The 27,347-nt window shown below is 45.8% G+C and overlaps 2 protein-coding genes across 7 annotated transcripts in view; one reads left to right on the forward strand and one right to left on the reverse strand.

Annotated features, from left to right (window-relative positions):
* Nucleotides 1-1,752: 1,752 nt before the first annotated feature.
* Nucleotides 1,753-27,253, reverse strand: GMEB2 (glucocorticoid modulatory element binding protein 2). 5 transcript variants are annotated; one of them, XM_034403914.3, is made up of 10 exons: nucleotides 26,928-27,253; nucleotides 20,331-20,479; nucleotides 16,673-16,770; nucleotides 14,124-14,251; nucleotides 11,739-11,842; nucleotides 10,773-10,930; nucleotides 8,108-8,179; nucleotides 5,635-5,772; nucleotides 4,096-4,218; nucleotides 1,753-3,412 (listed from the first exon to the last, which is right to left on the reverse strand). In XM_034403914.3, the coding sequence occupies exons 2-10, from the start codon at nucleotides 20,462-20,464 to the stop codon at nucleotides 2,766-2,768; spliced, it is 1,602 nt and encodes a 533-aa protein (XP_034259805.1). In that variant the 5' UTR covers nucleotides 20,465-20,479; nucleotides 26,928-27,253; the 3' UTR covers nucleotides 1,753-2,765. The 5 variants fall into 5 exon arrangements, with proteins under 5 accessions (XP_034259805.1, XP_087747105.1, XP_034259806.1 ...); XM_087890979.1 differs by having other exon boundaries at nucleotides 16,673-16,767; nucleotides 26,928-27,065; XM_034403915.3 differs by having other exon boundaries at nucleotides 14,124-14,246; nucleotides 26,928-27,058.
* The window catches only part of RTEL1 (regulator of telomere elongation helicase 1), a 207,794-nt gene continuing 207,206 nt past the window's right edge, over nucleotides 26,760-27,347 (forward strand). For both annotated transcript variants that reach the window (XM_087890974.1, XM_087890976.1), the window contains exon 1: nucleotides 26,760-27,038. The gene's annotated coding sequence lies outside the window, so the exon portion shown is untranslated. The remainder of the gene's footprint in view (nucleotides 27,039-27,347) is intronic.

Here is a 27,347-nt window from a genome sequence, read left to right on the forward strand (position 1 = left end):
TGCCCGGTCGTCCCATTACATCTTTTTCACCTGTGGCCCTCTTGTATCGGAAGTCCTCAACTTACAGCCATTCGCTTAGTGAGTGCTCAAAGTTACAACATTGAAAAAAGTGGCTTATGTCCATTTTTTGCATTTATGACCATCGCAGCTTCCTCTATGGTCACGTGATCAAAATTCAGATGGTTGGCAACTGGCATGTATTTATGAGGGCAGAGAACAGCATTCCGACCAAGTATTGGGGGTTTTTTTTGACAATAAATCTTCCTTTCATCTGAACGTGAGATGGTAAATGGTAAGAGAAGCAAAAAAGACATCGAGGAAGAAAATGGGAAGTGAAAAAAGCAAGCAAGCATCTACTTCAAGATCTCCAACCTAAATTGGAATGCTAAAGGACACCTGTGTATTAGTAACTAAATCCAAGATGATTAAAATTAAAACCAGAGTACAGGTAGTCTTGATTTATGACCATTATTGGGCCCAATGTTTGCATTGCTAAGTAAGGCATTAAGTGAATCATGCCCCATTTTATGACTTTTGCCACAGGTAAGTGAATTATTACAGTTGTTAAGTGAATTACTAGTTAAGTGAATCATGAAATAAGTGAATTATTGCAGTTGTTAAGTGAATCATGCAGTCTTTAAGTGAATCTGGCTTCCCCATTGATTTTGCTTATTGAAAGGTCGCAAAAAGGGGGATCCCACACTGTCATAAGTATGAACCGGTTGCCAAGCTTCTGAATTTGGATATGATCCTGGGGCTGCTACAAAGGTTGTAAGTATGGAAAATGGTCATAAGTCGCTTTTTTCAGTGCCGTTGTTAACTTTGAATGGTCATTAAATGAACTGTTGTAAGTTGAGGGCTATCCGTATTTCTCAATTGCAGGAACCTCTAGTACACTATTAGAAAATTAAATCATAACACAACTCTACAATACTCTTTACCAAGTCAGAAGGCTACAAGAGCCAACGAAATAAGACTGCTGTAAATGTACTCACCACACTATGCCAGCAAATCTGGAGGCCACCGACATTCCAATATTACAAAACGGAGACTTCGTATATCGTGTGTGTATGTGTGTGTGTATATTTCCAACTCCACCTGGAAATGCCCAAGCTGAAAAGTGTGACTTTCTGCAAACAAGGCCTCCTTTGAGGGCAAAGGCTTAATTCAGCCTGCATGTAAAATCTGGTCCATAGAAACTCACTGGCTAGATTGGCTCATGAAAAGAAATTGGCATTGGCTTTGGATGGATTTTTAAGCAGTTTATTCTTTCCTTATTTCACGCCTGTCATTTCTTTGGCTTTTTCCGGCTTTCTGAATCTTGCATGATGTTGCAGAACACAAAAGTCAGTAGGATGCTGGGCTATGTATAGGTTATGTATTGCGAGTATACAAATTTGAAGATGTTGGCTTAATGTACAGGAGAATCTAAGTCAGTGATTCTCAACCTCGGCCACTTTAAGATGGGTGGGCTTCAACTCCCAGGATTCTCCAAGCCTGCCATTCAACTCCACCATTCACTCCCCATGCTGGCTGGGGAATTCTGGGAGTTGAAGTCCACCCATCTTAAAGTGGCCGAGGTTGAGAAACACTGCTCTAAGCTATAAACGATGGGTAAATGCCACACATTTTCAGCTGGCTTGGAGAAAAAAGTTCAAACAAACCTACTGGAGCTCAAATCCGTGAGCTTAAGATCGCCAAACCTCTGTGCCCACGGCACAGGACCAGGGCAAGAAGCCACAACGACAGGGCAAGCTTGAAAAACAAATTTTAATGTTACCCAAGAGACTTGATTCCGCCGTTTCTGATAGGCCCAAACTCACACTGCGAGAATCCGAGCCCTCGTAGCTTCCGACACGATGATTCTTCTCCCAAGGGCTTCTTCTTCTCACATCCTCAAGCATCAAGTCCCTCAAGTCAGCTGGAACAAGCAGGAGCTTCCATTTTTCACCCTTGTTTTTGGCAAAATAAAGCCCCCTTTTTGCAGCCTAAAGTGCTGATGCACCGGGGGTGGGGAGGATAAGGCTCGGTAGCTGTGGAGGACAGACCCGCTAGTGGTGGTGGTGGTGGGAATCCTTTAAGTGGTCCACCTTTAGGCGTTTTGGCCAGACCTTCCTCCTCAGAGGCGGAGATGCACGCAGGCAGCTTGGGCGAATTGATGTTATTAAATTGGGAATGGATCTGCCCACCACCAAAGTCCTCCTGCCTCCCTTCCAAGCCTCCTTCTCCATTTCACCCATGTCCATATGCCAGATTCCCTCCCTCCCTCCCTCCCTCTCCTCTTCCTCCTCCCTTCTGGCAGAGAAACAGTCCGTCACCTCCCTAAGCCAACATGCAGGCAACTGCCTATGTTGGGACCCCCCACTTCTGCCAGCCCGGAAATATTTAAAATAACGTTTGTCTCACTGCCTAATCCTTTGGCCTGCCGGGTTTTGGTTAATTGTTGCATTCTTCGAATCCTGTCTCGGCTGCCTCAGTTCCCCAGAGCTGGCTAGAGATGGGGGAGTACTTACAAGCTGGGGGGTGCAAAGATTATAGCTTTTAATGGATCCCTGCCCCTTCAGTGATGTTCTCCCTTCATTTCGTCTTCTCTCTTCGTCTTTCTTCCCTTTTAAGATTTCAACCTCCCTATTCCGCCGTCAGCCGATCCGTTTTCCTCTCTTTTTTTCCCCAGCACCCTCTTCTTCTTCGTCTCCGTCTTCTCATCCGAGGGATGGGCACGTAAACCCGGAGCACTCCCCCCAAAATGGACCAACGTCCGCGTTTCATTTCTGCTGAGGCTCATCCGCTACGGTGGTTACCTCAATGGTCGTGTGCTCTTCTGTGGCCGAAGCACCTTCCATCACACTGGACGGCAAAGCCAGGATGGTGCTGCCCCCGGGAGACATCTGCGTCACGTTCTGGATGGCCGTGCCGAGCCCTGGCAGGGTGAGCAGCTGGAAAGGGCTCATCACTTTGACTACCGTACTGCTGTCCTGGATGGCCGCGGTGCTCAAGACGGTGAGGTTGGAGGTTTCGGGATGGATTTCCACCGCGTTGGGGAAGGCGGAACCCGCCGACGCCAAGATGGTGTATCCGCCCAGCAGCGGGGAGGCCGGCGAGCCGGCCGACGTCACCTGAGCGGTGGCCTTTCCCAGAGCAGATGCCGGGAGGGCAGAGAGCACTTTGCCGATGGGCAGACCGGCCAGCTGAGTGATCGGCACGCCTGGCGCCAGGGCGATCTGAGCCGACTGAGTCAGGACTTGGGAGGTGATGGCCGGGGGTCCTGAGGTGGCCCGGGTCAGCCTGGGCCGTTTCAGAGGAGAAGGGATGGAGACGGGCGTCAAGGTCATAAGCACGTTGTTGAGGTGCTGGGATTTGTGCTTCAGCTCCTTGGCTCTCTTGCGGTGCTCGTCACACTGCTGCTCCAGAGCTGGAGATGGGAAAAGGGAACCGGACAGGGAGAGAAGACGATTAAGGCCACGGGTGGCAGGCAGGATGCTGGCAAAGTCAAAAGGCTAAGCTAGACCGGATATGGCCTCCCCACCGCTTACACACTGCACAGCATCTTTAACAGATCAACAGAGTTGGAAGGGACCTTGTAGGTCATCTAGTCCAACCCCCCACCCAAGCAGGAGACCCTACACTATTTCTGACAAATGGCAGTCCAGCCTCTTCTTGAAAGCTTCCAGGGATGAAGCTCCCACAAGTTCTGAGGGAAAGCTGTTCCACGGGTTAACTGTTCTCACTGTCAGAAAATTCCTCCTCATTTCTAAGTTGAATCTCTCCTTGATCAGTTTCCATCCATTATTCCTTCTCTGGCCTTCGGGTGCTTTGGAAGTGCATCTAAGAGAGAAGGGGTTACTACAGGTAGTAGTACCTCAAGGGAGTCCAATATTTCTGTTGCTTAGCGAGGCAGTGAAGTGAATTTTGCCCCATTCTAGGACCTTCCTTGCCACGGCTGTTAAAGTGAATTGCTGCAGCAAGGCTTGCTTAATAACTGTCTTGCTTAGCAATGGAAATTTTGGGGCTCAGTTGAGGTCGTAAGTCGAGGATTACCTGTACCTTACCGGGTGGCAGAACAGAAGGAGAGAAATAGGACCGGGGAGACGATACCTGCTAAGTCTCGTGTGTACTGCTTCCTGGAACGGTCCATTTGGCACTTGTGGCTGGCCAAAACTTTCTTCACCAGGTCCAGCATGCCAAAATTCTGGACTGTGTTGTTCAGCAGGATGGCATCTAATGGAAACACAGGATGAAGAAGCAAAACAGCCTAATGGCTGACAGAAGGCATTTTATATAGATATATAGATATATATACCTATCCAGAAATCCACCCATCTATCTTATTTGCAGTGAGGGAAGGGAAGGAAAATGTAGGCATTTTCATCTATATAGGCCCCAGGCCTCCAATTCCTCCTTCAAAATGAAGCAAATGTACAGCAGCCTTAGTGCTTCGATTTTCAGCTTTCTTGAAGCGGAAAAGTGAAATAATGATTTTACTTTTCGGACTCTATAAAGCATCATATATATCAGTGATGGCTAACCTTTTTGCTGTCGCGTGCCAAAAGCGGGGGGAGCACGGAGGGGTCTCGCACATGTGTGCCCACACCCATAATTCAATGCGCCCTGTCACCGCGCACATGACCCCGCTGCACTCCCCCCACTTTTGGCATGTAATGGCCCAGTGGGCTCGGTAGGCCCATTTTTTGCCCTCCCCAGAGCCTTTCTTGGAGCCTGGGGAGGACGAAAATGGCCTTCCCCATGCCCCCGGAGGCCGGAAACAGCCTATTTCCCAACTTCCGGTGGGCCCAGAAGGCCTGAAAATCAGCTGGCTGGCACGTGCATGCATGCTGGAGCTGAGCTAGGGCAACACTCGCGTGCCCACCGATATGGCTCCGCGTGGCACCTGTGGCACGCGTGCCATAGGTTCGCCATCACGGATATATATCAAAGATGGTGTATGTAGGCAATCATGATAATACAATTATTGTGTTTAATTATTTTTGTACAGGTAATCTGATTTACAACAGTTCATTTAGTGACCATGCGAAGTTACAACGGCGCTGAAAAAAGTGAGTTATGACCGTTTTTCACACTTACAACCACTGCAGCATCCCCATGGCCACATGATCACTATTCAGAAGCTTGGCAGTGGCAGTGTCCTGGGGTCATGTGATCCCCTTTTGAGGCCTTCTGACAAGCCAAGTCAGTGGGGAAGCCAGATTCACTTAACCCAATTACTAGCTTAACAACTGTGGCGACTCACTTAACAACTATGGCAAGAAAGCTCATAAAATGGGGCAAAACCCACTTAACAAACCTAATCTGGCTTCCCCCACTGACTTTGCTTGTCGAAAGCCGGCTGGGAAGGTGACAAGATGGGGGTCATGTGACCCTGGGACACTGCAATCGTCACAAACATGTGCCAGTTGCCGAACACCCAAATTTTGATCACGGGACGACAGGGGATACCGCAATGATCATAAGTGTCAAAATCGGTAACTGTGAGAACTGGCCATAAGTCCCTTTTTCAGTGTCGCTGTAGGTTCAAACAGTTACTAAACAAATGGTCATAAGCCGAGGACTATCTGTAAATAAACTGTGAAATAATTTCTTTGCAAGGTAATAAGCATTGCAATATCCGGTTCTCACCGTTCAGCTGTAAAGGGAGTTCCTGGATCCTTTGCTGCAGGCCCTTCATGGCTTCCATGAATTCCACACTGAATTCCTGCACCACTTCCTCCAGCAACCCGGCGTCTCTCAGGCCTCGCCAGAAGGTGAAGGCGTCATCTGAAGTCGAAAAAGAGAGACGTCTTCACAACCCAAAAGTGATTTTTTTTCCCCCAAAAGGCAACTGGACTTTCCTTGCTTTTCCTTCGCTTCGCTTCTCATCCAAAAAGCTTTTCCTTTGGTTCTGGCTGAATGGTGGGGAACGGAAGGATTTACAGGTAATGCTCCAGTTACGAATGTATCGGAGCCTGCCAATTCCATTCGTAACTCGAGGATTCCTAGGAGTGAATCATGTAACTTCAATGTAATCACTCCCCGCTTTTGCCCATGCATGTGCTAATCAAATGTGCCAATTGTTAAGTGCACAAGGTATCTCAGGGTCAGGAAGGCTAGTGATGGAACAGGCCATCCAAGGCCTCCCCGAGCCACTGAGATATTTCATGCTCCCCACCTCCCATCCTGCTGTGCCGGACTCACTTACCTTGCAAAGACCTGTCTCCTCTGTGCCGGACGATTTTGATCCCAGCATCCGGTCGTCTTGCAAATGCTTTTCACACCGAGAGTGAAATGTTTGGGTGTGTGTATGTGTGATCTTGCGCCACTTCAGGCATCCATTCGCTTTTGCAGAGAATGAGTTCCTGAAATCGTGCAAGATCACGGCCCCCAGAATCTTTCACTCTTGGTGCGAAAAGCATTTGCAAGCCAATCGGACGCTGGGAGGGAAATCGTCCTGCTCTCCTCTCCCTCAAAGGCAAAGAAAGCCTGGCAGAGAGAAGACAGATCTTTGCAAGGGAAGTGAGTCGGGCACGGGGGATGGGAAGGGGGAAGCGGTTATGGGGAGCGGAGGGGGAAATAGGGTGAATGTTCCAGTGCCACTGCGGTCATTCGTAAGGGCAAACGACTGCCATGGTGCTGCAACATTTGTAATTTCGGGACTTTGTCATAAACACTTGGGGTTATCGTGTAACTTTGAACGGTCACTAAGTGAACGGTCGTAACTCAAGGGTTACCTGTATATTCCTTGCAATCATCAGGTCGTTAGCATTCTGAAGGCCAGTGCTTAGCTCTTTTCTTTTGAAGACTGCAAAATCCACATTCTGGACAGAGAGGCCACTGGTCTGAAAGAGGGGTCAAAGAGTCCATCTGTATTAAAATTGGACAGCCCTCCCTCAACAGGGGAGGACGGATAAGATCCCACCTAGTTCCTGTTTACGACAGTCTTTTCAGCAATTCCACGAAGGTTCCACGTCCATCTGCACTATTCAGGTGACTCTGAGGCCACAGATAAACCTCCAAGTAATCTCAAGAATTCTCAGAGAGAGTACTAACGACCAAAGCACTGCAAGGAATATAAATCCTTCCATCCTCCACCATTCAGTCAGAACTGAAGAAGCTTCTCGGATGAGAAGTAAAACGTCTTCCAGGAAAAACAAAGAAAGTACAGTTGCTTCTTGAAATAGCAACGTTGGGACAACCATGACCTAGATGACTGACATTCTCCATAGATGCATTGACAACAAGGCAGGTAGCTGACGGAATCCAAATAGTTGCCTCCTCATTACACCCCATAATCATATTCCAGAGATGCTACATTCCAGTTGTAAGTCATGACAGTCATTAAGTGGTTCACTCTGTGACTATGTCCTATTTTACCAACCTTTTTACCACTTAACATCGGCGTTACTAACTTAGCAACTGCAGTGAGTCATTCACCAACTGCGGCAGGAAAGGCTGTAAAATGGGGCAAAATTCACTTAACAACTGTCGTGCTTAGCAATGGAAGATTTGGGCTCAATTGTGGTCGTAAGTCAAGGACTATGGTACCTGTATCTAATCTTTTGCCAATGTAGTTAGTTTTTATATTCATAATTGTTTTTATATTCTTGTTTTTAACTCTATTGCAAACCACCCAGAGTTGCCTTGGACAGCGAGATGGGTGGCACATATATTTAATAAATTAATAAAACATGAGTACATCCTGTGAGACCTGACTTTTAAGACAGGGTGGTGGGAGAGTGAAAGAATGGCAAGATGACATCACCTAAACCAGGGGTCTCCAACCTTGGCAACCTTAAGCCTGGAGGACTTCAACTCCCAGAATTCCCCAGCCAGCAAAGCTGGGAGTTGAAGTCCTCCAGGCTTAAAGTTGCCAAGGTTGGAGACCCCTTACCTAAACCACCGATCTCCCCCCACCTCAGCATCTCTTCAGTACTTGGAGGAGTCTTTTTCCATTCCACTTAAACATGCCAAAAATTTGACCTCCAAACTTGCTGCAAGAGCTCTTCTCTTGCTCTGTGGCCCTGCATACAGAAAGATGACACATCTGATTTTTTTCCTCTTCAAAGCCTTTCAGGTTTTGCACTGAACATCCTGTGGGAGGGTCTACGAGCTTCACCTCCAATAGCCGTGGTCCACTCAGTGGTATCCTCGCAGGTTTCTATGGTGATGGTGGCAGGAGATCCGTTGACTGCAATTAAAACCGAGCAACAATGATCATTTGACCCTTGAACTCTCTTACTCTGATTAAAAAAAAAACTTTTTTCTATACATTGGATGGTTATAGCCAGAAAAAAAAAAAATCAGAAAGCCCTTTTCTCCATTAAACATTTCTAAAAGCAGGACTAAAATGCTCAAAGATTTTATTTATTATTTATTTTATTATTTATTTTGTCGCATTTCTATGCCGCCCAACTCCCAAGGGACTCTGGGCGGCTTACAACAAAGAATAAAACAATGCGAACAATCCCATAAAAATGTTAAAAAGAAAAACATTGAAACATTAAAACCTTTAAAAACGTTAAAACACATGCACTCCCAATTCGTGGCTGGGTCTCGCAAGATCATTATAATGAGATCAACAGCCCCAGGCCTGCCGGAAGAGCCAAGTCTTCACCGCTTTGCGGAAGGCCAATAGGGTGGGGGTGGTCCGGACCTCAGGAGGTAACTGGTTCCAGAGAGCCGGGGCAGCCACAGAGAAGGCCCTCCCCCGCGGGCCCGCCAGCTGGCATTGTTTAGCTGACGGGACCCGGAGACGACCAACTCTGTGGGATCTTACCGGTCGCTGGGAGCTTTTGAGGCCATGTTTGTTTTAATTAAGCCGTGAAAATTTTGAAAATAATTTGGAAAAATCCCATTGGACCTCATGTGAAAGTACTAGCTTTCTGTTGCTATTAAAAGTAAGTGCTTTTTTTTTTAAGGCTTCCATGACCCTGAAAAGTAAGACACCACCTTAAAAATCAAATTAGCTTTCATAAGTGAACTTATAGCTGTGTGACCTCTTTTTACAGGCTAATGTGAATGTCAGAGGGGGGAGGCAGGGAATGTTGCGGGTCCCATCCCCGAAGGAGATACACCTGGTGGGACCCAGAAGGGGCCTTCTCCATGGTGGCTCCCTCTCTCTGGAACATCATTCGCCCAGATTTTAGAATGGTCCCCACTCTAGCACTCTTCCGGAAGGCGTTGAAGACCTGGTTCTGCCAGCGGGAATGGGGAATCCAGAGCGGGATGGAGCCCATTAAATGGCTCGTGTGATCAGCTGTCGCTGGGCAGGGGGTGGGAGGCAGTTTTGTTATATTGTACTATATTAATTTGATTCTTTTTGTTAGTTTTTATTGTTTTAAATGTGGTCTTTTATTCTGTAAGCCACCTTGAGTCGCCATGGCAAATAGGTGGCAATATAAATTCAACAAATAAATAAATAATGTAAAAGAGTGACAGATGTTGAGCTGCTTTAATCAATATTAGCCAGAGGCTCTTCCTATATAGAAGGTCCAAAAAATTTTCTCCAAAGCATTTTCAGTGATTGCTCAGGTGTATTACTTCACGCTAACCTGGAATGTTAAGTTGTGATTTATTACAAGGTGATTATAGCGCATTGCCCACTCCACAGTTAGCCTGAAAATACTGACTAGACGCATGGAAACCTTGCTGCCTTTGAAACTTTCATCTTTCAGAAACTGTAAATAATTCAGACAAGAAACCTTAAAGGAAAATAGGACATATTTTGACATATTGCTGCATGACATATTTAGCCTACCATCAATGGCTGGATTTGGAAGAGAGCACGAAACTGTCAAGCAGCAAGATAAAAAGTAGCCAAAATTAAAACTTATAGAAAGAGAACAAAGCCTTTTGAGGTTTCTTGTCTCACACGTATAATGAATCAAAAATCTGTTAAGAGGCTCTGGAGCTCTCAGCGCACTTCTGCTTCTTTCACCTCCCGTGAATTCATCTAAACAGCATGTTTAAAATGCCCACAAACACAGCTGAGGGAGGGAACTGGTTAAATCAAGAGTATCTGAATGCACCAGCAGGCAGTGCTTTAGAAGGGGTTGAAAAGGGTTCAGACCAGCGTTTTCTCAACCTTGAGGACCTGAAAATGTGTGGACTTCAATTCTGGGAGTTGAAGTCCTCACATCTTCAAGTTGCCGAGCTTCTGGTTCAGACAGATGGGATTGCTGAATGAGCAGCAAGTCCTCCAAACTGCAGCAGGCAGATAGATCTGGCCGCCATTTCTGATGTTAATTGTTGAATATCTGTAGAAGTTTGAAGCACTTCAGGGAGAAAAAGAACTCAGTGGTTTTTTTCAAGAAACAGTGAAAGCAGTGGTGGGATTCAAATAATTTAACAACCGGTTTGCCCAGGGTCAGGTTGGCTGTTGTGGGAGACATGGCCCAACCTGACCCTGGGCGAACCGGTTGTTAAATTACACCCCCCTGCTATCAAAGTGGATCCTGGCAGCTGTGCTGCAATGGAGAAACGGGCAACGGATCAGCCGGCACGAGGGAAGGAGGAGCAGGGAGAAGAAAGAGGGAAAGCAGCCTTCTGCTTCCCTCATGCCGGCCGCTCTGTTGCCCGCTTCTCCATTGCAGCCACTGCGCGGTGCCCAGGTTCCACTTTGATAGCGGGGTGATGGGGGTGGGGGTAATTTAACAACCGGTTCACCTGAACCGGTGCGAACCGGCTGAATCCCACCACTGGGTGAATGGCTGGTGAAAATTAAAACTGCCCTTGCAGTGTCTCAACTACAGTCTGTTCTTGGGTTTTGCTTCTCTACATACCGTCTGCAGAGGCTGGAGTGAGAGGCGTATACTCTGCTGAAGTCTGGCTGCTGAGAGAGACTCTGGCTCCAGTCAGATCGATTTTAGTGCTGCGGCACGTATTCGAGCAAACTTTTGTGTGCTCGTAGAAATCCAGCTTGCCTGAATCCATGATTTTCCTAAAACGATAGAAGAGAGTATGTGTAGCTCAGGGTTGGACTGTGGGGCACTTGGTGTTCTCTGAGCTTGGTAGTTTTCTCGTAGACATTTCTTTACCCAACTAGAGAGTGGTACGGTGGCCTAGAGATGAGAGCTCTCGCCTCACAATCCGGAGGCTGTTTGATCCTAGGTAGAGGCAGATATTTCTTTCTCTGGGCACAATGAGAATATGTCTGCTGAACAAAATTCCACATTGGCGACAGGAAGGGCATCCAGCCAGTAAATACTCTGCTAGCTCCGTTCAGTTGCCCAGACTCTACCCTGCAAGGGACTATGGGGTTGTTAAAAGAAGATGATGATTTCTTTAAACAACCAGGTAACATCATCGGGGCTAGAAGGGAGTGGAGTGTCAATGGTCCGACTAGCGAACCCAAGAAAAGTAGACACTCCCGGGAACTTTGTAATCCCAAAAGCAAAACTTTATTGGATACACCATTTCGGCACTGAAGAAATAAAACCAGCTCTGAAGTTTTCGTATGCAATGCTACATAGTTAGACATTGGTCTTCCCTTTGTCCCACCCATAGTGGTCACGCTGTCCAATTATGAATCGGTCTTTTGTTTTGAGAACAGTTCGTTTCTTTGTCGGACACCTGCAGTAGTGACCTTGGTGGGTTCTTGGCTCACAGGGTCTATTCTTGGATTGTCTGTATTCCTTCTCACCTGTCCTCCCTTCCCAGTTCTTTGGCAAATTGAATAGCAGTAAGTTTTCAAATGGTTCAGAAGCGGTTCAAAGTTGACATGGAGTTTGCAATAAGTAGTGATTTACCTTAGCATGATCCCATTCATCCGGATTGCCCTCTTCCAGTCCTTCAGGGTGGACTTGCCAGCCAAATGCACAAATTCCTTAGGACTTATCAAATGATTGTCATACTGCAAGGAGGAGAGAGAGATAAGATGTAACACAAAGAGGGTAGGCAATAAAGTAATGGCAGGCAGAAATGGCCTTGGGAGACGGGCAGGAGAGCCGCAGGGTAGTCAACAATCAGGTAAGAGTCAGCTGAGCCCACAGAAGGAGTGAAGGCCTGGCAACCATCTCAGAGGAGACCCTCCCTAGTTTCTTGGGATGTAAAGCTGAGGGGGAAGAGATGTACTTTCAGACCTGTGAGATTCTGTTCATGTAACTTTACAATAAAGTAGAATTAGTTCATCTGAGTGTGCTTCCTGCCTAGACTATCTCAAAAGGATGTCACATATTGGGAGGGAGACCTATTTCCTCCCTGTGTGGCTTTCACAGACTCTGCTGGAATAGCAATAGCACTTAGACTTATATACCGCTTCACAGTGCTTTACAACCCTCTCTAAGCGGTTTACGGAATTAGCATATCCCTCCCCCCCCCGCCCAAACAATCTGGGTCCTCATTTTACCGACTTTGGAAGGATGGAAGGCTGAATCAACCTTGAGCCTGGTGAGATTCAAACTGCCAAATTGCAGGCAGCCGGCAGTCAGCAGAATTAGCCTGCAGTACTACACTCTAACTACTGCACCACCACGGCTGATAACATGCTACAGTCCCAATGTGGGAAGCATATTTTATGGGACAGATTATGAAGATCATACTTGGAGAGCAGAGTTAACAGAAAGGCTCAAGGCTGCATCACACAGACACAGGGAGAGTAGAGACTGAATAGGGCAAAGAGCACTGCTTCTGATTGGCTCTACCCTAAACTCCCACCCTTGCCCTCCAGATCTGGCACTCAGTGTCTGATAGACTGGGATGCCAGATCTGGTTCAGAATTTGAACTTCAGTCCATGAATAACAGAACAAGAGAGTTCGAAGGGACCTTGGAGGTCTTCTAGTCCAACCCTCTGCTCAAGCAGGAGACTCTACACCCATGATGGCGAACCTATGGCACGTGTGCCAGAGGTGGCATGTGTGCCAGAGGTGGCACACAGAGCCCTCTCTGCTGGCACGTGCACCGTTGCCCCAGGTCAGATCTCTGTGGCCTTTCTTTCGTGAGCTTCTGTTTCCCTGCAAACAATGAAACAAAAGCTCACAAAAGAAAAAGATCTTACCTCTTGCCACACTGCTGTTGTTGGGATGCCCTACCTCCCACCAGCCAGTTGGTCTTCGGGTCTCTGCTGTGCATGCACACATGTCCTTGCATACATATGCGCACATCCGCGTGCGGGCAACTTTTAGTTTTGGCATGCGCGTACCGGCAGTTTGGGCACTCGGTGGATAAAAGGTTCGCCATCACTGCTCTACACCATTTCAGAGAAGTGATTGTCCAATCCCACAATGTCTGAAGGTGGATTGCATGAAGACAGACAGCCCTGTCTTGTTTTCTATGCTTTTAAGAACAATCTTGAAAAGGTAGATATGCTGGAGGTTGTTACTGGACTAGGATGAAGATCCCTCCCCCCACTCCACTGTATTCCAGTTGATTTAAATATTTAATGTTTCATACTTCTGCTTTTACGATGTTGTAACCTGCCCAGAGTCATTTGAGATGGGCAGCATGTATATTTAACAATAATAATGGGAGTTTAGAATGCAAACAGACAAGCCACTTGTCACAAAACACCCCAGACTTAACAATTGCTGATAAGAAAGACAAAAAAGTTTGTACTGTATAGTGGAAGTGGTAGAAATAAAAGACAAAGAATTGGAGAAAATCACAATACAAAGACTTGCAAATACAAGAAAAATGACTGGGGGAAAAGAAAGGAACAATCCTACCAATAATGGTAGCTGCCTTGGGCTCAATCCAAAAAATCTGGAGCACCACTTAAACAAATTTGGCTTCTCCAATTTAAAACAAGGGGTTTTAAATTGGAGAAGCCAAAGATAATTTAATTTTGTTTTAATGTATTTTAATATTTGTATTGTGTGTTTTTAATTTTGGCTGTTCACCGCCCCGAGTCCTTCGGGAGAGGGGGCGGTACAAAAATTTAATAAATAAAATAAATAAATAAATAAAAATCATTGGCATTGGCATTGACAAAATCCCCATCAATCACTTGCAAAAGGCAGCTTTAGTTGGAAACAGCTTACAGCCTGCAATGATGATTTAACTTTAACACCATCAAACATCCACATCTGCCTATTCCAGGTATTTGGGAAGGAATCAAAGATAGACAAAAATCCAGTCTGAACATCTGGCTGACTGTCTGATCTGATCATCTGATGAATCATTATAATAATCTCACCTGCACGCACTTCACATTGATGCCCGGGCAAACAAACTTCCGCCATATGAGATTCGCTTTGCTGTCACCGCAGGTGATGGGATAAGCCACCTCAGCTTCCAGGCACTCCTCTCCTTCTGCCATCTTCACTTCAAGGTGAGGAATCAAAAAGGGTGTTTTAATTAGAAAAAGATTACACAGCCACGAATGACTAATGGCGGTTTCCCCCCCCCCCCCATTTTATTAAATTTGTATACCGCCCTACTCCCGAAGGACTCAGGGCGGTGAACAGCCATAATAAAACATATAAATACAAAATTTAAAATAGAGATAAAACAAATTAAATAAATTTGGCTGAACCATTTTAAAACCCCAATAATTTAAAACCAAATTTAAAATTCCCATTTAAAAGAGGAAAAGTGGCGGTGATGATGGTTTAAAGGCTGAAAAAGTATTACCCATATTATCAAATCCTTCCCCCAGCTATGAAATTCTGTTCATAGCAATGGGGCCTGTCGCAGAAATAACGGTACACCTGGTCCTTTCAAACCATGATTTGTTGTTGAAGAAACTGGAATAGCTAGGTTTGGATATCGCCCTAAATGAAAGTCAAATAAAACGCACTCTCACTGCTGTCTCTCCATCAGAATGACTTTGAGAATAGAGAGGGAAGGATTTTAGTTTGTTAAGTTTTAAGTTTTTGTCTTTTTACTTTACAGGTAGAAAGCAAGACAGAAGGGAAACACGCAAACAAAAGGAACAAATAGTTTCAGCCATTTCTCAACATCCTGTTGTTGGCATTTTAGAGCTGTTAGTGGGTTGCCCCAAGACAGGCTGAGGAAGTTCAAATGTGAGCCAAGAACTTAGTGGGGGTCTTTGGGCTGTTGTGGGGATAAAATCTGGGAAATACAGGTAGTCCTTGACTTATAACCATTTTTAGTGACAATTTATAGTTACTGAAAAAAGTGACTTATGACCATTTTTCACATTTATGACCATTGCAAAGTCCCTATAATCATGTGATCAAAATTCCGAATTGGCTCATATTTATGACGGTTGCGGTGTCTCTGGGGTCACATGATCCCCTTTTGTTACCTTCTGACAAGCCAAGTCAATGGGGAAGTCGGATTCGCTTAACAAACACGATTCACTTGTGGCAAAAAAGGTTGTAAACTGGGGCAAAGCTCACTCAATAACTGCCTTGTTTAGCAACCTAATTTTTGGGCTCAATTGTGGTCATAAGTCAAGGATTAGCTGTACTGCCATGCCTTGAGCTCTCTGAGAAAGGATGGGCTATATACGATGACAATAGAAATATAAACAAATTAAGATGTAACTCGGCAACCAGAGCAACTGTCAGACTCCAAAAATCAAGAAAGACTTGTGGCAATTCTTCCAAACTAAGTTCTTTATTGCTTTACACCTACAGAGAGAACCTTACCAAACTGAAGCTGACTGCTACCTACATGAAGCATGGACTTTGGGAGCTATTACGAAGGAGCTGCCACACAAATGATCTGAACTGAGTTGTGTATCAGGGTTGCAAGTAACACCCCCAGCAGAAGTAAGACTCCAAGGCAGGCCTTCTCCTCAAAGTTCTGTTTTATTGGAGATGTCATACTGGCACATCTGGGAAAACCCGAATCTGAAAGGCCTCTGGGTGTTCCCCACCCAAATCAAAATCAAAGTCCCTTCCCCTGCACCCACATGTCCATCACATGGTCCAATCACGTCCCCATCCCAACTGGAGCTGCTCCCCAGTCACGCCTCTCCAGGTGCAGGCTGAACGTCCTTGACTTCCAGGGAAAAGAATGTTATTATGGTTACACATCTCACCCTGTCTCCGTCCACCCCCTCCCCCTCCCGTTTCCCACAGCATGCCCATCCACCAAGTGTGGCAGCCCTGAAGATCCAAAGTAAAAGATGGCCTCCAGGACTGACACGGTGTTTTGTGGATGGAAAGAGAAATGGATGGAGGGGAGGGAGGGCGGGAGTAGACAGAAAGAGAGATGGATGGAAGGAGTGATGGGAAGAAGGAAGGAATAGATGGAAAGATAGATGGAGGGAGTGGACAGAAAGAGACATGAATGGAAGGAGTGATGGGAAGAAGGAAGGAAGGAGTGGTTGGAAAGATGGAGGGAGGGTGGGAGGGAAGGAGGGAGTGGACAGAAAGAGATGGATGGAAGGAGTGATGGCAAGAAGGAAGGAAAGGAAGGAGAGATGGGAGGAAGGAAGTGGAGACGGAAAGGGAGGGAGGGAAGGAAGGAGAGATAGGAGGAATAAAGGGAAGGAGAGAAGGAAGAAGGAAGGGAAGGCGGAACAAAGGATAGATGGAAGGAGTGATAGGAGGGAGGGAGGGATACAGGAAGAGAGGGGGAGGCATGCTAACGCCCATCTGAACTGAATTGTCTTATAGCTTTTAGGTGCCCAGTGCTAATGTTCTCTGCTCCTGGGCTCTTCTCAAACATGCTGAAACCACCAGGGGCCATGGCCACTCTCACCTTCTAACTAGGACCTTCCCCCTCCCAGCTAGTCTGGAGGAGACCAATGTCCTGATTCCCCACCCTTACCTAAAAGGGCTTCCTTCAGGTGGGCAGAGGCGGTGAAAGCTGCGGCAGCTGCAGCAGCTGCATTCTCGGTCTCCAGGGTGTCTTCGTTGAGGTCACTGCTGGTCAGAGAGGAAGGGACAGACGGTGAGTGACAAGGCTCCTTTTATCCATTTTCCTCTAGAAAGTTGACCTGGCTTCTCCATGTTGGCTTTCTTTTCGTAAAATAAATGACGTGTGATATGTCCTGTGTTGTTGTTCATCCGAGGTTGTGTTTGCCTACTTGTAAGAACTGCTAAGACCAGATGATTTTTTTACTACGCCCCGATATGTTAAACCCCAGAGAGAATATGCAGGTAGTCCTCGACTTACAACAGTCCATTTAGCAACCGTTCAAAGTTACAACGGCACCAAAAAAAAGGGACTTTTTCACACTTACAACCGTTGCAGCATTGCCGTGGTCACGTGATCAAAATTCAGGCACTTGGCAACGGGTTCATATTTATGACCGTTGCAGTGCCTCAAGGTCACGTGATCCCCTTTTGCGACCTCCCGACAAGCAAAGCCAATGGGAAAGCCCAACTCACTTAACAACCATGGTTAATAACTTAACAAATGCAATGATTCACTTAACAACTGTGGCGAGAAAAGTTGTAAGGTGGGACAAACTCACCTAACAAAATGTTTCCCTTAGCAAACAGAAATTTGGGGCTCAGTTGTGGCCGTCACTCGAGGACTACCTGTACTTTCTTTTTTCACATGACTGTGAATGACCAATAATTTAACGCTGAAAACAGCTATTTATGACCAATCCTATTTACAACTGTTGCAGCAGCATTCCTACTCATCAGTTCAGTTTAGGATTGCATTGGTATCTTGGCTGCTGCCACACACTGTAAGTGATTGTCCACTTGAACTCCAGAATCCCTCTCAGAGTTATGGGCATTAAACCACCTTTCACCTAGTCTATACCTATACATTTGGTTTTTCTTGCCTAAGTATAAAACCTTACTTTTATCTACGCTGAATTTCATTTTCTTAGATAGGGCCCAGAGTTCAAGTCTTGTCAAGATCTTTTTGGATCTTGAGCTTGTCTTTGGCATATCCTTTTGTGTTTCTTCCTTTTAAAAAGCAAAGAGCCCCTGTCCATTACCAGGTATACATAAACATCCGATACGTAGGAGACTCAAAGCTCCTGGCCGCTAAAAAAAGAGTGGATAGATAGAACAGGAAGCTGCGTCTTTTCATCACCTGGCTGCCTAAAGACAAAAAGCTGACATTAAGCACAGAGGCACCATCTTCCTCTCAGCATCTGCCAACTGCAGATTACAGCACAATCGTCCCATATGCGACGCTCGCTTGCTCTGTCTGCCAAAGCCACCATCCGTTTCATTGCCAGTATGATGTTTCAGATTTATGACAAGGGCACAGCGGTGCACTCTGGCTGCAAACCAAGTCTCAGGAATATCCATTCTCCCTCACCTACTGGTCCAAACAGGTCTCTGAACTTGCAAGAGGAAAGGCCCGGCACTTCCCCAAGATTTTAAGATGCTGCTAGTTCAGACTCAAGCAGAATGTTTCTTTTAGGCTCTCTGGCAGGCCATTATGTAGGGAACCATCTCAGAAATAAAGACTTGAAGGTAATTGTAATGTTTGGGATGCTTTATGAAGTGTGTACATTGAAGGCTGCCTGGAATCCACCTGGTCTGCCTGACTGCTCTTTTTCCCCCTCCATCTGGCAGGCTTATAAGAAGTCAGCTGCAATTTTCAGCAGGTGCCACAAACTTTGCAACTTCTTTTTAAAAGAGATTAAGTTCCAAAGGTGTATTTTTTTTTTTTTTTGTAAAGGCTATTTTATTTTTACGTATTCGTATCCTCCCTTTATTTTTTACAAATAATTCAAGGCGGGGAATATACATTATCCAACATACCTTCCTGCTCCTATTTTTGCCACATCAACCCTGTGAGGTGGATTGATCTGAAAGTGACTGGCCCAAGGTCACCCAGTCGGTTTTTATGTCCAAGGCAGGACTAGAATTCACCATCTCCTGGTAATTGAGCCAAAGTCATACAAGTGGCCTTCATGCCTAAGGCAGGACTAAAACTCACCAGCTCTGGGTGATTGGCCCAAAGTCACCCAGCCAGCTTTCATGCCTAAGGCGGGACTAGAACTCACCTTCTCCAGATGTTTGGCAAAGTTATCCAGCCTGTTTTCATGCCTAAGGCAGGACTAGAACTCCATCTCCCACTTTCTAGCCTGGGGCCTCAACGACTAGACCAAACTGGATTTATAAAGCCTGCCTGTTACGATTTTCAGCAAAGATTTGAAATCTTAAGACCCCTGGTGTCTTATATTACGTTTAATTTACAGAAGAAAATCAAGATAAAAATGTTTAAACAAAGAGACCCATTATACACAGGAAGTCAATCTTATCTATTGATAAGCCCTACAGATTAGCTCTGCATCTGATTTTTTTAGTGCCCAGAAATATGGAATGCATAAAGAAACGTCAAGTGGAAGCAGAAAATCTGGATGGATCTATTTCTTTCCCATCTTTGTTTCATGAGAGACGATCGCAACACTTCTGTTTTTCTATGAAAAAGCCTCTTCAGCTTGGGAAACCAGAGAGAGGCTCATTACTCAGAGAAACCCACCTAATCCTATTGAATTTCTTTTGGTGTGGGCTGTTTCTATGACAAAATTTTCTGCCAGGAAGTCACACTCAGAGAAGAAAATACTGACAAAACCGCTTCGCTCCCCAAAACTGTTTTTAATCCATCACTGAGGAAAATTGTTGCCAATCCAAATCTGAGAAATTACATTGAAGGAATTGAAGCAACAAATTCTCGACTTACGACCACAATTGAGCCCAAAATGTATGTTAAGTGAAACATTTGTCAAGTGAATTTTGCCCCATTTTATGACCTTTCTTGCCTCGGTTGTTAAATGAATCACTGCGGTTGATAGTCTGTAGAGATTCTGTCATCCAGATCAGGTGCTTTTTCAGGAGGCAACTGGACTTTCTTGTTTTTTCTTTGAAGACGTTTCGCTTCTCATCCAAGAAGCTTCTTCAGCTCTGACGGGATAGTGGGGAATGGAAGGATTTATACTCCTTGCAGATAACTGGTCATTTGCATCCTTTTAGAGGGTCGCTGAAGCACTTGGGAGGTTTATCTGTGTCCTCAGGGTCACCTGAGTAGTGCTCCTGGTTCCTGTAGTCTGCAATTTTTTTCTCTGGAAATCCAATTCTACTCCCACACCATTCAAAGGGATTCAAGGCAGGACTAGAACTCACCATCTCCTGGCAATTGGCTCAAAGTCACCCAACCAGCTTTCATGCCTAAGTCAGGACTAAAACTCACCGTCTCCTGTTGACTGGTCCAAAGTCCAAAGTCAGCCAGATGGATTTCTTGATTAAGGTGAGCCTAGAACTCACCACCTCTTGGTTGACTGGCCAAGTCTTCCAGCCGCTTTCATGCTTAAGGCGGGACTAGAACTCACTAGAACTTGCTTCTAACCTGATGTCTTATCTACTACCCCAAACTGGATCTCAACAATCAAGGAGACGGATGCTAAATGATGACTCGCCTCAGGTGTCAAATATTCTAGGTACACCGCTAAAGTAGCTCCAATTGTGAATCTATCCATCCTACCAGCTAAATATTTCATCTTTTGACTCACCCATGCTGGGACAGATTGGTGGTAACTAGGACAGTCTTCACTTCCTCCACACCACTGCCATCAACCACATTATCTGGAGTTGTTACTACAACAACTTCCTCCATATGCATGCTCATATCTTGCGCCGCCATCATTAAGGAACCTTTATCCTATAGAAGGAAAAAAGAACGAAGGAGTTACCACTCTACTCATCTACTCTGAACACATTTCATCATTTTTAATCAGAATCAAAATCATCTTGTAGAGTAGTACAGATAGTCCTCAACTTACAACCACAATTGAGCCCAATGTTTTTGTTGCTCAGTGAAACATTTGTTAAGTGAATTTTGCCCCATTTTACCACCTTTTGTGCCACAGTTGTTAAGTGAATCACTGTCAAGTTAGTAAAATGGTTGTTAAGTGATTCTCGCTTCCCCACTGACTTTGCTTGTTGGAAGGTCGCAAAAGTGGATCTCTTGACCCTGGAACATGGCAACCGTCATAAATATGAGTCAGTTGCCAAGCATCTGAGTTTTGATTACGTGACTGTGGGGATGCTGCAATGGTTGTGTGAAAAACAGCCCTAATTCACTTTTTTCAGTGCCGTTGTAACTTTGAACGGTCACTAAATGAATTGTTGTAAGTTGAGGACTACCTTTATGTGGACTACTGTTGGGTGCTCATAGCTCTGTTCCTCCAGTTTTAGCCGATGATTTTTTGCAGTCTGCAAATCAGGATTTTATGTCTGCATACTACGTTATCAAAGCTATTTCGGGTTAATTAAAGAAATCACAGGGAAACAAACCATGGCTAGCACGAATACAGGAAATCAAATCAGGCAAATTAGCAAAACATTAAAAAACGCTAGACCTGATCAGCTGGGGTGAATTGATTCTTCAGAGAATCGTTAAGCAGGTATAACATCCCAGCAAATGCATGTGGAGAAGGAAATGGTTTTTCTTCCAAGGACTGCAGGCATCTCAGCTAAACTGCCACTTCATTTCCTTACAGTCTTATCTGAAAATCCTTCACAGGTAATTTCACAGGAAAAGGACAGTAAGTGGATTTACACATTTTACTAAGCTGTAAGAATATTGGCATGGCTGGATTTTACTGCAATGTGTTCAACCCAGCCCCAAGGCACCTAAGAAATATTCTTGCAGCACCAAGACAAGAAAGCATCTAATACCGTTTCCCCAAAAATAAGCCGTTTTTACACATGCACCTAATATAAGCCCTACCCCCCAAATAAGCCCTACTTAAGCGCCTGCATAGCTGACCACCCGCCCATTCCGTCTGGTTGCTCAGGGTGCCACTGACACGAGGTGAGGTGAGACAGGGCGTGTCTGGAGCTGCCCCATACTGACTTACCTCAGGGCTCTCACAGCCAGGCCATCCATGCCATCTCATGGCGGAAGCACCAGCAACCATGTGCAGCAGGAGCCCATGTGGCCGCCAGCCCACTTCTTCTGCTTGCTCACAGCCACAACGGAGGCCATGCAACACGCCAGTGCTGCGGCCACAAGGCAAGGCAGGCGTCAGGGGTGTGGGTGGCCTGGCTGTGGGGGCCCTGAGGTAAGCCGGTGCTGGGCACATGGGGCACCTCCAACTCCCCAACTCACGGCGGCAGCACTGGCACACAGCGAGCAGCAAGCAAGCAGAAGTGGGCCTCCTGTACATGGAAAAAAAATAAGACACCCTCCAAAAATAAGCCCTAGTGCTTATTTCAGAGCCCAAAAGAAAATAAGACTTGGTCTTATTTTTGAGGAAACACGGATAGGAAAAATAGTGATTTCCAGAAGTGCTACAAAACATTTGCAACATAAACTGACCATAAGTGTGAAAAATGGTCATAAGTCACTTCTTTCAGTGGTATTGCAATTTTGAACGGTTACTAAATGAACTGTTGTTAAGTCAAGGACTACTTGTACATATTGCATGGTTTCATTCTTGTCCCCCTTTGCTTCACTTCCAAAGTTTATTCCCTTAAAAGGACATCTTATTGATGTCTTTATTCTCAAGTTTTCAAATGCAGGATTTAATATTATTTAATATTTAATAATAATAATTAAATCATGCAGGACTGAGTATTTCCAAGTTAAGCAGCCACTGCTTAGACAAAAGCTATTATAACACCCAGGGCTGCTGGATTGACTGATAATTTCATTTGCTACATTTATCTTACTATCCCATTTGCTCCTTCTTGCTGTTCCAGTTCGTATCCTGAAAAAATGTTGACCTCTGTTTTTTTAAATGGTTACAACAAAACACAATTATTACTCTTGTCCCACATTCAAAAGCGAAAGCCATTTAGGGGAACACAGTCACATCCCTGAAAGTATCAGAAACGATGGTATAGGAATGCAGAACACAATTTGTGTTTTAAAAGTTACGTAAGATTTTTTTAAAAATACACATGAATGCAGCTACATGGAACAGGTTCTTATAAGCATCCTTGCCTTCAACTGCCTGAATGTTCTAATAAGTCTTCTGGCCTTTTGGGAGTTTGAAAACCTGGATCCGCAACTCACATGGGGCTCGCAGAAAAACACATAACCAACAGAAGGGAATATTTGTAACTCATGGTTGAGCTATGGGGTCTTTGATGCTCTGCGCTTAGTGATTATCCTGCAAATGTTTCATTACCAAACTAGGTAACATCATCAGTGCTAGAAGGGAGTGGGATTTGTGGAGAGGTGGAAAAGGACTGTGAGGTCCTTGGTCTACTCTAATCTTGTTTTCTTGCAGACGTTTCATTACCAAATTAGTTAATATCATCAGTGCTAGCATGCAACCTTTGGGTTGGTTAATGCCTTGAAGGCTCCTCCTTCTGGTTTTTTTAAACTTTTATTATTCTAACCTTAACAACCTCCTTTTACTTTTAATATTTTTATATGGTTTTTATGTTTTTAATAGTATACCGCCCAAGGTTACTCTTCGATCTATCAATAAAATAAAAATAACTAACAAAATCAAGCAGAGTTGGTATGTAAACCAACAAGCATGGGTCTCCCAACATGAAAAGCCTAAATTTGATTTACGTGTCAACTTGCTTTTATGTTGTTTTTATGGTTTTAAATTGGTTGTTTTACTGTTTTTTATGTATTTTAAGTCTTATTATGTATGCTGCCCAAAATCACTATGTGAGATAGGCAACTACACAACTGTGATTAAATTTATTTATTTATTTATTTATTGGTTCGATTTATATGTCGCCCTTCTCCGGAGACTCAACATCAACATCCCATTTCAACCACTGACTAATAGATAAACTGGTAATTTATTCACTATGTCTCAGGTTTTTTTTCAAATGTGTGGCTTAGCATTTTGTGTGAGCAAAGTAGGCATTACACAGGGCAGAAATAACACTGCAAATGCTGAACCCAAAACAAGGCATTTTGACAATTTCTGGTAGAATTGTCTTCCAGAAAATCCTATGCATGCTTACTAATAACCCTCAACTTACAATCATTTGTTTAGTGACCAATCAAACTTACAACGGCACTGAAAAAATGACTTATGACCAGTCCTTCCAGGTACAACCGTTGCCCCATCTCCATCTCCTGTGATCAAAATGTGGCAGCCAACATATATTTAAGATGGCTGCTGTGTCCCAGGATTACATCAGGGATCCCCAACCCCTTGTCCGTGGCCCAGTGCCAGGCTGCAGCCCGTTCGGAATCAGGCATGGAAGTGGCGAGTCAGCACTTGTGTGTGCAACACTATATTTGTGAAAGTGATACGCCCGCACACATAAATCCATCCCCTCTCCCTGCTGCCTCCGGCACTCCACCAAGCTGGAAAGATTGGAAACTGCTGGTTTACATTATTGTTATTTCCAAGCGGCTTCTGACAAGCAAGCTCCAGGGGGAAAGCCGGATTCACTTAATGACTGTGATTCACTTATCAACCATGACAAGAAAAATTGGAAACTGGGGCATAACTCATTTTACAACACCTCAGCAACGGAAATTCTGCTCGCAATTGTGCTAATTGTTAAGGCCTACCTTTGAATTTCCCAGTTGATATTATTTTCAAATAAGAACCTGCTCCCAAGTAGAGGCATAAGCCTTGCAGAACTCAATAGAACATATATATTTCTGATTGTAAATATTATTATTATTATTATTATTATTATTATTATTATTATTATTATTAGTTCAATTTATATGCCGCCCTTCTCTGGAGACTCAGGGCCTCTTACAATGCATTAAGCAATAGCCTTCATACTTTTGTATATACCTGCTTAGTAGGGCTTTTTGGCCCCCCCAAGCGGTGTTCTTTTTTATACGAAGTCAACTTATTGCCCCCACAAACCGGGTCCTCATTTTACCTACCTTGAAAGGATGGAAGGCTGAGTCAACCTTGAGCCTGGTGAGAATTGAACAAGCAGTAATTGCAGGCAGCTGGCAGCTAAGTGCTACTTTAACAGCAGCAGTTTAATCTGCTGCACCACCAAGGCTCCTATGCAATTAAATTCTGCTATCTTTCTGCCGCTTTTTGCAATCTCAGATTGCAAAATGCTGAACCTTCTGGAAATTGCTTCATGCACAACACAGAAGGTGAACACAATCTTGAAATAAAGGTAAAGGTAAAGGTTTCCCTCGCACATACGTGCTAGTCGTTCCCAACTCTAGGGTGCAGTGCTCATCTCCGTTTCAAAGCCGAAGAGCCAGCACTGTCCAAAGACGTCTCCGTGGTCATGTGGCCGACATGACTAAACGCCAGAAGTGCATGGAACGTTGTTACCTTCCAACCAGAGGTGGTCCTTATTTTTCTACTTGCATTTTTTTTACGTGATTTCAAACTGCTAGGTTGGCAGAAGCTGGGACAAGTAATGGGAGCTCACCCCATTATGCGGCACTAGGGATTCGAACCGCTGAACTGCCAACTTTTCGATCAACCACCGCGTCCCTAATCTTGAAATAGGCAGGGGTAAATACAGGCATATGGGATCCAGATCCCAGGAGATAAATTCAGGAAATTGGGGAATCTGATAGTGACACTGTTGTCACAACAGTGACAACCATAAAAAAAAGAAGAGAAAATCATTTTTACAATCCTTTCTTCACTGTATCTAGTCCCAGCTTTGATTGTCAAATTGATGCTCCCATGGCTGTTTTTTCCAGGGTGGTGGTGGGGCTTCTAAGCCACCTCAAACTATGATATGGGCAATACAAGTAGTCCTCGATTTACAACCACAATTGAGCCCAGAATTTATGTTGCTAAGAGAGAAATTTGTTAAATCACTTTTCCCCCATTTTAAGACTTTTCTTTGCTACCTCTGTTAACTGAATCGCTGCAATTGTTAAATTAATAACACTGCTGTTAACTGAATCTGGCTTCCCCATGGACTTTGCTCGTCAGAAGGTCGCAAAAGATGATGCCATAACCCAGGGACACTGCAACCGCCGTAAACATGAACCAGCGGTCGAAGCAAGCATCCAAATGTAAACCACCTGACTGCGGGGATGCCGCAAAGGTCCTAAGTGTGGAAAAACAGTCATCAGTCTCTTTTTTCAGTGCCATGGTCACTCTGAACGGTCACTAAGCGAACCGTTGTAAGCCGAGGACTACCTGTAGGCAAATTTGATAAAGTAATGAAAATAAAGCGCCTGTGAATTTTAAATTTAAGGAGCTTGGCTGTATCTACTCTCACCTTCCATTGTCAAATTGAGGCCTCCGCTGATTTTTTTTTTTTTTGGGTGGGGAACGAAACCTTCAAAGCCTCCCCAAATAGCTATGACCATAAATATTTATATTTATTAAATATATTAAATATATGTATATCAAGCACCTGTGAATTTTAAATTTAAGTACTTTCTCTCCTCTCAGCTTATAAATCAGCCATCCTTCCGCCACTTTGTGGAGGGAGGGAGGTTGGGTAGTAGAGTCCCCCTCCTCCCATCCTGCATGGGCTTTGTAGTCCTTCCCGACGGACAAGCCCCGCTTGGTCAAAGAATCCAAGCCAGAAAAATCCCACCAAAAAGATCCTTTTTTTTTTTTCTTTTTAAGGGAAGCAGCGGCTCTTCCAAGCTCGGGTGCCGCTGTCCCGTCTTTTTCACCACAGGGGAGCCCGCCAGACGCCTCCCCGCGCACTCCCATCATCCCCAGCCGCGCCGCCGCAGGGTTGTTGTAGGACGGGGGGGCAGGCGCCTCCCATCCCCAGCCGTCCGGGGTCCCAAGACTCCAACGCCCATCCGCCACTGCCAGCGCGGGAAGAGGCGAGCGGCGGGGTCCCAAGCAGCCTCTGAGGCGGCTCGCGTGAGGGGACGGTGGGGGGGGCGGAATTAAGGGGAGCGAGCGGGCCGACCGCGCGCACGCGCACTCGCGCTCTGCTAAGGCCAAAATAGGGGGGGGAGGGAGGGAGGGAGGCGCGCCCTCCTCTGTGAGGCCAGGGAGGGGGAGGGGCTGAGGCGCCAGCGAGCGCGCGGGGCGGGGGGGGCGAGTGGGGGAGACGGCCGAGCGCGGCGCTCCGTCGTCGTCGTCGTCGTCGCCGCCGTCGGCCCGTCGTTGCCGTAACGTCCTGACGCTCCGCAGGGATCCGCTGACAGGCCGGCCGGCCGGCCGTCTGGCGTCACCCGGGGACGGTTTCGGGAGCCCTCTCGCCCCGCTTACCTCAGCCGCGGCGGCCCGAGCTCAGGTTCCAGCGCCGGCGGGGAAGGAAGGAAGGAAAGAGGGAGGCGAGGGAAGGAAGAAGAAGCCGCAGCGGCCGCCTCAGCACCGCCTGTATGTATGTGTGTATGTGTGTGTGTGTGAGGGAAGCTGCGGTGCGCGCGGCCTCTGCTCGCTGCTGCGCAGGCGCACTGCGCCCCTGCTGCCTTCTCCCTGCTGAGGCGCCGGGGCTGAGGCGAAGGAGGGAGGGAGGGAGGTGTGGGGGGGGCAGGGCTCCCACCCGCCACCGGGGCTTTTATTGGGGGAGAGCTGCCGGTCGCCTCCCCTCAGACCCACCACCGACGCTGCACGGCGCATGCGCGGGGCGCTGAGAGGCTTCACGCCCCCCCCTTCTCATCGCCGCGCGAGTCCCCTGAGGGAAAG

The sequence above is a fragment of the Pantherophis guttatus genome, chromosome 3 (assembly GCF_059756535.1).
Source record: "Pantherophis guttatus breed Tessera chromosome 3, ASM5975653v1, whole genome shotgun sequence".
NCBI classification, from domain to species: domain Eukaryota; kingdom Metazoa; phylum Chordata; class Lepidosauria; order Squamata; family Colubridae; genus Pantherophis; species Pantherophis guttatus.

Excerpts from the sequence above, each read along its gene's own strand:
- GMEB2 (XM_034403912.3), bottom strand. The coding sequence starts at position 21,233 with ATGTTATACCTGCTTAACGATTCTCTGAAGAATCAATTCACCCCAGCT. Across the intron at positions 11,843-14,123 it reads TCAATGTGAAGTGCGTGCAG|TATGACAATCATTTGATAAG; the intron begins GTGAGATTATTA and ends TCCTCCTTGCAG. Across the intron at positions 4,219-5,634 it reads ACTCCCTTTACAGCTGAACG|ATGCCATCCTGCTGAACAAC; the intron begins GTGAGAACCGGA and ends TGTTTCCATTAG.